Consider the following 12307-nt stretch of genomic DNA (forward strand, 5'->3'; position numbering starts at 1 on the left):
TATGATATTTCGTGATTCTCCTCTGTAACAGAAAAATATTTACTTCTGTAATATAATAATTGAGTCACAACGTGTCCGAAAACATTTTTCATTTATTGTATTGTACTATAAAACTGGATATTTTCTTATTAGAACTGGAGCAGGCCGTCAGAATTCTATTCATATTGATTAAACGTTTTAACCATAAGGTTTTATGACCTCCCTCTCTAATAAAAAAAAAAATCAATTCTATAATACAATAAATAAGCTGCAGCCTTCTTGAAAATATTTTTTATTTGTTGTGTTATAGATCTGGATATTTTCTTATCAGGACTGAAAAGGGCCAGAAGCATTCTGTTTATATTGATTAAATGTCTTGATCATAAAGTTTTATGATCTTCAGTAACAAGAAAATATTCAATTCCGCACCTAAGACACTAAACAAGACATTTTTAGAGAGATATTCTGACTCACTTGTTATATTATTGCACTGAATATTTTCTTATTACTGAAGAACATCCTTACTATAAAACCTCGTAATTGGAGCACCTGGTAAAGCTGAACGTAATGCCTGGGATTACATTACTTACTAATAATTTGATTAAAGGTCTCGTCGCTTTTTACCTCTTGAGCAATCAAAGAGCTGTGTCTCTAACGTCAGCGACTACTTATCAAGCAAATTAGTTCAACACGTGGCATAAAACAAAGGTTAAATAATTTGCATGCAATCACAAATGTGATCCGAGGATATTTTGAAGCAATTATCTTGTAATTTCTACTTGGTGCTTTACTCTTATTTTCCTAGTAGACGTAATGACAAGATTTATCCTTTACATTCTTTTATCAATTCTACAAGGAATTATAACGTTGATTTTAGGGTCCCTAGTAAAATGTCTTGTCTCTTGAGCGAGTAGAACATAAGTCCACCGTAAAGAGACCTCGTCCTTAAAATTTTAAGTTAATATTTGCCTTACCATAATCTAAATTGTTTCCTTGCCATTAGTCTAAATAGTCCGACTTGAAAATAGAGACCAATAAAACGGAGATCAAACAGACAACGATATACAATGAACAACTTTAATATTCGCACAATGCAATTTTTCCTTTGTCGCTTTATAACTATGTTTATTACGAAGGATGAGATAATTAAGGTACGCGTTATACTAAAATATTGAGTCTAGTTAACAAAAGTATAAAGTGTATTTCTTTAATTGATAATATTCCTTATACAATGAATATGAAACGAAAGGATATCTAATTTTGACTTTACTTTACATGGACACTTACAAAAATTCTTAGTTAATGTTGTAGTTATTGTAAATAATTACTATTTTCATATTTCGTCGTCTTTTTCACGAATAACTTATTTTAGACGTTGAGGCATATTGCAGATAATTCTTTTTGAACATTTTGTTCCGGAATTATTGGATTCCCTTTGAGGTTATTGTAAACTTTTAAAAGAATTGACATTAGAATTAGTTTACATTAGAGGCCTCGTAAAACATTGTATACCGAATTCCCCGAATATTAAAGTAACGCGAAAATTAGACATTATTTCATTTGAGACTTATTTTATAAGAAACATTAAGAGTTAATATTGTTTTGTCTAAGATTTATTTTATAAGGAACATTATGAATTAAATACTTCAACTTTATACGTTTGTTAATTAGACTCCATTATTTCATCTTTTATCATAAACGAATTAATAAAGCATCAAAATAAAAAATTGTGAGTTTCATGACAGTTCGTATCATTTATTCTAATATTTTTTTATATATTTTTATTCTTACATATAATTACATATGATTACACTATTCACGAAAAAAATTGTTTTATTTCTTTGGAAATTTAATGTAAAATACTTTACTAGTATAGAATTTGAAACTGACGCCTATAATGTGAGATGACGCGTCTCAGTATAAAAATTGTAGTAGAGGATTAATTATTAAAATTTTACATTTTCAAAATTATAGCAACATCTTGACTATCCAATACCTTTGACTGGCCGTTTTGAAGGATAGACTTAATCCAATTTTCACATTCTTACCATAAAACAATATCCACTATCTTAATGTTATATACAATAATTAAACAAAAATTACTACTCTAGTACATTTCTCAATATGTTTTACCTTTTTCCTTACGAAAAATAATAAGCTGTCTCACATCGAATGAAATATTTTTACTGTCACTTCATTTTTCATCGCAGAAAAAATAATAAAACGACAAATTATTAGGTCAACTTATAAGTTCAAGCCACTTATGCTTGTTATGAGAAAATATACATAATTACCCTCTTATTGCATAATCTTTTCCTACTTTTCTGTAAGAATCACTAAATAATATCATCGCTATAAAATTTCTGTGGTTTTCAATTAAATATGAACAGAATCTGTGACATGAACCTATGGAATGTCCTAATAAAAATGATAAAATTCTCGAATATTAAAGTTACTTATTATAAGTCTGTTTATCGAGCAACAAAATCGGTAAAAGCGTATTACGTATCGTTTCCGATGGTCTCCCTTCGTTCGTTGACCGTGACGGCTACTTACAATTAGTCTTAGAATTTACCCTTTCACCGTCACCCATACTAACACTCCTCGCATAGTCCACCACGAACTCTCATGCCCATTTTATGTGCCCATATGTACTCACATCTGTCCGCGTGACATTTTACGCGTTGTAATCGAAGCCATAATAGTGCACTCTCGGTAACAAATACCAGCAGGGTGACGAGATTCTGTGGCCTCCATTTTAATAGGTGGATCGAAAACATTGTCTTTAACACAGGGGAATTTTCGTCGTTTTCGTGTTACTAACTGGCCAAACGAGCACGTTCCGAGTATATTGACACGTTAACGCTGACATTTGTAATTTTATTTACAAAACTTTAGTTAAAATAAAAGGCATTCGCAGTACGTTTTATTAGTCCAGTTATCGGTTTGAGGCGTTTCAGGGTTAATACCCGTTGGCAGTAACGAAAACATTATCATTTATTGCTGTTAAAATATTTTAACATTGTATTTTGCTTCTGCTAACGTGTGATAACGATAGATTCCGATAGTTATGAGAGAAATTTGTAAACATACTTGTACTTGTCAGCGTGAACGTGTTGACAGAGTTTTTGGCAGTAACCGACAATGTGATGTTACTAGGGTTGTCAGATGATCCAGTATATGAAGTACGCAAACTATACAAATAAGTTTGAAGATAACGTTAGTTCATTAGTATAATATTTTGCATCCACAAAATTGAGACAAGCTGCACTTGTAATTGAACAATCGAATTACTACTCTATCATACTTTGTATTGTTCTTTTAATTTTTCTGTTAATTTTTCTGTTAATTTTTCTGTCGTATAAATTTTATTTCACCTTTCGAAATAAAGATTATGTCTTACACGTTCGTGAATTAATTAATATTCGTACCAAATAATAAGTAACTAAAAATGTGAAGTTATATTAAATCTGTTTTCGTGGAAGCATTATTTTAAACGAATTCTACAGGAATTTTTATTATACGACAGAGGATTAACACGTATACGCTCAAATTTTTATATGTCTAACATCCGATTGATGTATAAAATGATAAAATTTGCATTTTGTGATCCCTTGTAAAAATGTTTGTAGAAGATTGTGTTTGTTGATAAGGAAATAACATAGAGGTTTCTTAAATAAATACGTGGCCCTCTTCAGGATAGATTGTAAAAACAACTTTACATATGCAAATGAACATAATATAATATAATACAACGTAAATTTAACGTTATTTTCATTGGTATATATCGGGTGTAAAAATTAATTCTATGCCACTACATAGAATCATTTATAACTCTAGTTTAAACAGACATACGTAATTTATTGTAATGGAGATAATACAAGTTAGAAAATTGGTACTTTAGCATAACAAAATGGCAGGTAACTATTCCTACTTAAATTAGAGTCGTTGATTATAAAGGCACAAAATTACTTTCTACACCCAATATAAAATTTGTTTTAGTATTCCAGTATTTGTTAAAAGTATTCCTAAGAAACTCGTCAATTTTCATAACAATACATGTTTAAAGAACCTCTGTTCTGCTTCCCGAATTACCAAAAGAATAAACACATGAATTCGAGATAGTTGAACAATTTTTCATGAAAGTGAATTTATTCTAATTGTAACGAATGAGGTATAACGGCACACTGCTGGCAACCCTAGACGTTCCTTCAATTATTCATAAACAATACACTTGCTAATATCATACTTCGTTTCCCAGAAGTCTTGCGACCGGAATCATCGTAGCTCAACCTTCGACAGTTTGCACGACTTCTGTGAATACGTGTTTTTCAGTCGCATGAATCAATCTCGGTCGGCCGTTATCGATGATCGACAAACGTCACCGAGCCGCATTATTTACTTGATTGTTCCGTGCATCATTTTTACCATAAACCCGACTACCATCTGTGTCCCCCATCATCAAATTGATGAAATGTTGCTTCAGAGACGGCGAAGCCCGTGCAACCAGCGGTACCGCCCGAAATCGGGCGAGGCGAGCAGCCCGATGAACGGGACAATGAAATCGTCATCGAGCTGGATCGAGAAAATCAGTACGGTCGTACGCAGCCACGAGCTAACGAGCCTCAAGGTAATCATTTGCGCAATATCCGGATGGTCCACCCACATCTCGTGTCACGATATACATTTCTTTTCTCTGTTTCACTCCTGTTCATCAGCACTCGATCACGATCCACTCCCCGGCACTCCAAGCTTTTCAACATGCACACGCCCTCGCATACCATGGTAACCGTTCGAACTGTTTAAAACAAACGTGATTTGCATTCTACAAATTTGGTTTTTAAGTGATTTTATATATGTGTAATAATTGTTTCTTTTTTTAGTATAAGTTGAAGTTGAAACGATGACAAAGAGTTTAGCTAAAGGTAGCAACATAAGTGATTTAAAAAGTTGTTTTTCTTTTTGTTTTAGTGCGAGTAGAGATTATTCGAACTTTGTTCGATGGGGGTTGGAAAGATTTTAATGAGCCCATCTAAGACTAGCAGTATAAAAGATTTTAAATATTTGTAATAATGACTTTTCAATGGTGAAATATTTGTTCTTCTTGGACACAAGTAGAAAAGTTTGCAGACTTTGTTCAATGGAGGATCAAATGAAATAAACGTTAATATACAAATTAATAAAAAATTAATATAATTAAATGTATATAAAATTGATTTCTCGCATTTTAAATGGTAAGTATTTTCAACACTTTGTTATATCGTCTCCCATTATAATCGTAGACAACTTCTTGAGACTAAACGAAATTAATATCATTAATTCATACTAAATTAATGTAATAAATAATGCAAACTTAAATTTGACACAGTCTAAGGAAATTAGAAAAACATTAATAACGCGTTCGTTGTAATGGATAACTTGCTTACAAGTATTGTTGTACATATATTATACATAGTTCTTTATTAATGACATAGAATTCGATGAAATTGTTATACGTTCTTTATTTAGTATATTAGTATTTCCATTCCTACATTTATTATACTTTTAGTTTTATCACATTGATTCCGAGTAAATTACGAAAATGTAATGAAGAATGTGTCATTAATCGAATCAGTGTTAAAAATAAGTATACCTTGCCAAATACGTGCAGAGTCCTTTAGCCAATATATAACAAAAAATTAGTATTCCTCAATACTTCTATCTAATTTCTTCGCTTAGAAGTAAAGTTTCTTCTCGCATTCTTGAACTCGTCAAGCCACGATAACAAAATCAATGTCAACAAAAATTATACTCTCATAAATAATAATCAGTTACAAGTAGTTGTTTGTCGCTAAGATTACATGGTATAACAAATAGTCCAAAATATTTCGATAGCTCATAAGTTAAAAATAAAGTGCCGTTAATATTACGTTAGAAAGATCCAAATGCGTATTATTCATGAAAAATTGAATTCAATGAAATGCCAATCACGTTTGTTTCCCGAAGTATAAAACAATCTTGAGCAGCAGACAGCCATCGTACTCCTGTCACCCGTTTTTGTCTGAAGGTTCAAGCTGGTTTTATTCGTTACAGTCGCAACTCTCCTCGTACGTTAACGTATACAGTGTGTCCTAACTTTGTGCACCGTGCTCACCCTGTTGTTTGTAACTTGTTGCACCGCCATTCGTGTCCCCGCCACCTAGTTTTATTGAAAGTACGCTCAAGTAGAGAACAAGGACCTGGTAAAACCTGTGCACGCGGTTACGTCAGTCAGACGGCTGTCAGATGACGGAACGTGGACCATGAAATTGTAATTTTCGAGAGGATCGCATCAACGAGTGTCGTGGCCAACAAACTCTGGAGTAGTAGAAGTATCATTGGTAGCTAGGAAGTATGGCTTTAAGGGTTACATTCGGTTTAAATGATTTCTGTCTACGCTATTGCAGATTTGTTTATTTATTATTCATATAAACGGCAGCTAAGGAGTTTGGAATATTTGAGAGGTTGATAAAATGCAATTCTTCAGGAATTTTTGACTATTGTCTGTTAATATATTTTATAATCAGTGTTTCGCTATTCGAAAGGTGTATGCTTGAAAATATACTACACAAATGTTCATCGGAAAATATGAAAAATGTTTGGAAATATGAATTACCTACTAGAGTATAAAAAAAAAAAAAGCATAGTTTGCGGCAAGCAATGTTACACGAAACTAGATCATGTGAAATTAAAGAATTCAACGAATTTCTTTGAAATAATGTTAAAACTAGCACTTAATCGTAGCTTTAAATAAGCTGATATTTTCTAAAAATGAATTTAACGAATATAAACATTTCTCTGGGCCCATTTCTCTTCGTAGTCAAAGAGTTAATAGATGTTATCATATGATTGTATAATCTATAATAGAACAAAGTATATTAATACTGGATAGTCTAAAATATTCATAGAAAGGACTGAACAAATTGATTAGTTACTTTTGTAGCATTATTACGTTGTTGACTTTATATGTGCCTCTTTGTTCGATAGTGTACACCGATATTTAACTTATAAAGTAAGAAAGAAGAGTTTAGAGTACTGTACAATTTTAGGACAGACACGAGTTTCATACATGACATTGATTTGTATGAAACTAATATATCACCTACAAAACATTTCGATTGCTAGGATCGGATTGACTACACACATTTTGCTAAATGGAAGCCTTTACCTCAATTCATTTGTGGTAGTATGAACACAATTATTTAAACTTAGTGTACCCTCCATACTAATCAGCTACCAATCCTACGCCTACTTATCTAGACTTCGTTGGCTTCTATCCTCCGCTAGCAGTATAATTTCATGATTCGATTTCGCAACGATGATGTTTGAGGAAAATAGAGACTGATCTCCTTTAGGTCTCGAGAGATATTCATGGCAACGACATAATTGCATTCGTGTTTATGCAGCCACGAAATCCGTGAAGAATCGGTCGACATTGGGTCATCCCAAGCCAAAATGAAATACTTTGTAAAGTAACATTTAAAAATTTGAAATTTGAATATTTTATGATCTCTTATCACAGTTATTAGCTTACAAGTTGTAAATATTTGCAATTTATATATTGTCAATATTTTCAACACTTTAAAAATTGTACCTAACGCTGTATTTATTAATATGTAAACATGCTTCGAAGAATTTTTAGCAATTTTAAACATTGTTGATTGCAGTTGTGTTTGAAAAGTAGTATTTGTTCAATAAATTGTAACTGCTGGCCTGACAATCGGATGGAAACGAGCTTTTGCGTGCTTTTCAGTACTGTCAAATAAACATTACATCGATAATTAATCGTAGAGTAGTTAGACAACCATAGTTTAAATTTATTTATTTAAACGTTTCGATTGTATTCAATCTTAGTCTTCTTCGATAATATATTAGGTGGACTGAAAAGTAATGTCGTTTCTTTTACATTAAATTCAAACAAATTTTTTATAAGTTTCTATTTTTAATTATTAATTGTATAATCGCTCCCGTTATCAACAGCCTTTTGCCATCTAGTGTGCAAATTGCCAATGCCAAATCGATAAAAGTCAATGAGCTGATGAACGATAAACAAGTATTTAAAATTGCAAAAACGACATTATTTTCCGGTTCACCTAATACATGTCCTTGTTATTCCGTGTAAAAATAGAATAATATGTATAGATTACTTCGTAAAGCATATAAATATAAGATGGGAGCATTTAAATAAATCAGTTTAAATAATGCTTGGCTAGCTTTCTTATGATAAGTGATTTTTCATAACAACAAGCAATAGTTATCATTGAAAAGAACTCTCCTTAAAATGAAATCTGTTTCCGTAATTGATTTAAATAAATTTCTATTTTAAACATAGCCCAATTGGTCCTCTTTATAAGCCAATTTTCAGAAAAACGACACTTTTAAATTAACCATATGAAACTTAGTTTAAGTTGGTATTGTACTTATTATTGATACACAAGATGTATTCTAATATGTATAAACCACTTCGAACACCCACATGCATTTGTTTTTTATTATAATTTCTCTCATTGCGTTTGTTTTCAATGAACTGGTGAATTGTTTCTACATGTTAGGGCACACCCTGTTTAGAATATGCGACTGGTGCAAGATCTTACAATTAGATAAGAATTAATGGCAATCCTTTGCAATAAATATTTTTACAATGCGTGGAAATAACGATTGGGATCCCCCCATCGATGACACTTACTGCTGGAAACATTCAGCTTAGCGTTATTCAAAGTAAGCCACAAGATGGTGGTGAGTATTGTCCTATTCGATTGAAACATCTGATTGGACATGATGGCATTAACAGATGAATGAGATTAGGTTAATAGATAATCTTGTAGATTAATAGGTATTCTATTGAATCAATTTGCCTCTAATTAAATAAATCACAAATTATGTAATTAACTAATTAATTCACCATTTTTACATTTTTTTACATTTAACTGTAGTAACAAAACAGTACAAAATAGAGAAACTATTTCTATTTGTATAAACAAACACAATTGATATGTTTCACGAATTGTTTTGGCGTTTCTCTCGTTGAATTTAAAATTGATTTGTTCAATGCTAGCCATCGCTCAATCGAACAATGTCTATGGCGGTATTTGTTTTTTAATACGTAACAATAACGAATGTAGCCCTATCACGCCACGTTACTGGTCTGCGGATGTTTCCGCAAATTCATATTTTCACAAATATCTACAAAAAAAAGGATTGAAACTTAAATGAAAGCATGTCTTATCTTCTAAATGGTATATGATGTATAATATTGTTGATATTTTATTAATTTTTGCATTTTTCCACATTCTCATAGATTTCTTCATATTTCCATTTGCCATAAATGCATTCATAAGCAGTTTAGTCATCATGCTTATACACAACGTCGACTTTAATTAATGTTCACATGGTTAATTTAAAAGTGTCACCTATTGTTTAGAATTTATCTGTTAAGGAGCAACCAGGTCTCTGTATTAAATTTTTCTCAGTTTCTCAGTGCTCGAAATTGTCAGCAGATATTAAGGAATAGCTGTATAGCAAAGAGTAACCGAATAACCAATATACTATCCCTAAAGGGGTATCCAATTTGGCATGGAATGACCCAGCCGCGAATGCTCTAAAGGACAGATCGATCGGAATTGCAATTTACCATTAATGTATTCGGAGATATCGAGGGGGGTGTAAAGTCCCGGCGAACGTATAAATATGTATTGCAGCCTCCGGCAAGATACTGATTCGCATTAATGGAAACGTTAATAACATGTCAGTCGCATGATTTCAATCGATAAGCAGAAAAAAGGAATGCTGTCGACTTCTCGCTCGCTGCTTCTCGATGAAGAACGATACGCAGGGTGTATACAAAAATCGTGCCACGCAATCGTAAGACAATTGTGAAGTGGTCATGCAAAAACGAGTCGAAAATATACAGGTTGTCCCAAAAATGTTGTAACACCTTGAAAGGGGTGGTTCGGGAGGTGATTTGAAACAACAACTTTTTCCTTAGCGAAAATGTTGTCCGACGCTTCGTTCAGGAGATATTAACAGAAAACCCCGACCAATCAGAGGGCAAGCCTATCGCGCAACATATGCTACTGCGGCTGTCTGGCGCGTAGCCTATTCTACTGCAACTGTCTAGCATGTAGCCTATGCTACTGCGGCCGCTCCACCAGCATCCTCGCGCTCTGATTGGTCAGTGTTTTCCATAATATCTCCTTAATGAAACCCCGTACAACATTTTCGTTAAGGAAAAAGTTGTTTCAAATCACCTCCTGAATCACCCCTTTCAAGGTGTTAGAACAGTTTTGGGGCACCCTGTATACGTGAACAGTGGTGGGCATTACCTGTTATTTGTTCGAGACGTTAGTATAATTGTTAGTCTCCGACACAGTGTCGTGTGTAACAACGTAGCAGTATCCGAGGCATTTATTCTAATGTGATTAACTGTAGATAGTAATTATTTCAATATCTAGAAAGAAATTGTTTGCCTTTGCCTTTGCTTATTTGGCCCAATGGAAGTAATTAATTAGTTAATGAGGCTTCTTTGATCTTGGAAAAAATGCAGGGTGCAGTGAGTCACGAAATTATTGGCACAGGGGTATATTTAAAAAAAAAAAATGTCTGTTAGAGGGTTTGCAAAATATTCTTGTTACTTTTTCTTTCATAACGTATACTTGGTATTCTAAGCTAACGAAACAACACTAGAGAATAACAATGTTTATTGTAACCAAGTGAAAACAACGATTCGTAACACAATGTGTACATTTTTGAGTTCACAAAAGCAGACACTGTAAAATAATTAACGCATTCGCGACTGCTAATTCATGTCACTTCAAATTCTATTCCTGGTTATGAAAAAAGTATGAAAATCTTTTTATTTGATACACTACATATTTACAACATTGATATTTCAAAACATATTTTGTAATTTTTATCTTCGTCCTAACGATACAAATTTGCGATGCCCAGTTTCAGAATTTTATTATTTTGGTCAGTACTCGCCATTGGAAACGTAAAGGCGGCTTCCCACTGCTGTAACACGTTCGTTCGATCGTAGATTGTGCATGCTTGCCGGATTTTGTTCGAAAACACATTCCCAATGGACGATCATAGAGTCGCTAATCCGACGACGAACGCTTAAAAAACCACTCGAAACGGTCGATTTTTACGAGCGTTTAAATGTCGACCCACGCTCCAGGCTCGCGTGGCCAGGCTTTTCTGCCACATCGAGCACGTGAGTGCTCCCCGAGAGAATAGTGCGAGGGAATAGAGTGATATTTGTATTATTCAGCCTAAATTTCTATGCTATTTATACTGATTACTTGCATATGCGCAATATACCATTGCGTTATGAATTTATCCCCCACAAAACAAAAATGGCGAAGAAAGATCGATTTAAAGATATACGATTCTATTTTTAAAAATCATGGTGACCACTGTTTCTCAAATTTCAATTTCTCGGCGATTCAATAAATTCGTACTAATTAACTTTCCTTCCAAACATTTTTTGGTCAGACTATTAGAAGTGCCTGAAAAATCGTGGAGATTAATTTGTAACACACCCTGTGTATTGGTATAAAAAAATCCTGTTCCAAGTTGTAAACTCTTTCTAAATAGGAAAGACGATAAAGTCTTAACAATGATAAAATCTTAACACAGAAATTTCTTGAAAGAATTCGCGTCCTGTACTCGCAATCCCTCCTATCTCCCCAGAACTCCGTGTTTCTACTTTCTCGACAACCAACAGAAATTCCCGTGTCCGCAAGAAGCAATAAGTCGTTGTACCGTGTCACCTTGGATACTTATTCAGCTTTCGGTTACAGACGTGATCGCGACACCGGTGGTATACTCCGCCCAGACCCTGACGGGCGCGCTGATAGGAACGTGCTTCTTCTCCCTGGTCGCTGGCTTCGCATCGGGCTTCTGGTTCTCGCAGAGGTTGCGCGGTGCCCCTTATCCGGAGCCACCCGAGCAACGCCAGCAGCTGAACCGACTGACCGAGAGCTCCGAGTCGCCCGGCTTCAACAACAAGTCCATCAACCTGGTGCTGAACGTTCCGCCGAAGAACCCGAACGGCAAAAACGCGAACTCTTCCGCGGAGAACAAGCCGGTGCAAAAGGTGAAGAAGACGTACATATGATACAGAAGACGACACAGGGCCGTCTGAGGCTTGCCGCAGGACCCGACGGGTTCCGGCTCATCTTCTTCCTCTTCTTTCTCCGATCTTGCGACATCGGACGGTCGCAACGACGACGACGACGACGACGATGACGACGACGACGCGGAGAACGACGACGAGAGCCAGCAACCGGCACGCATCAGCACCAGCTGC

The 12307-nt window shown here is 34.3% G+C and overlaps 1 protein-coding gene across 2 annotated transcripts in view; it reads left to right on the plus strand.

Annotated features, from left to right (window-relative positions):
* Positions 1 to 12116, plus strand: part of LOC128883172 (semaphorin-1A-like) — a 38235-nt gene extending 26119 nt beyond the window's left edge. Inside the window, exons 5-6 of one of the 2 annotated variants that reach the window (XM_054135256.1) lie at positions 4466 to 4609; positions 11799 to 12116. In XM_054135256.1, coding sequence (XP_053991231.1) covers positions 4466 to 4609; positions 11799 to 12115 — 461 coding nt within the window. In that variant the 3' untranslated portion in view covers position 12116. The remainder of the gene's footprint in view (positions 1 to 4465; positions 4610 to 11798) is intronic. The other variant, XM_054135264.1, reaches the window with a different exon arrangement.
* Positions 12117 to 12307: the final 191 nt, after the last annotated feature.

This window comes from Hylaeus volcanicus, chromosome 1 (assembly GCF_026283585.1).
Source record: "Hylaeus volcanicus isolate JK05 chromosome 1, UHH_iyHylVolc1.0_haploid, whole genome shotgun sequence".
Lineage (NCBI taxonomy): Eukaryota > Metazoa > Arthropoda > Insecta > Hymenoptera > Colletidae > Hylaeus > Hylaeus volcanicus.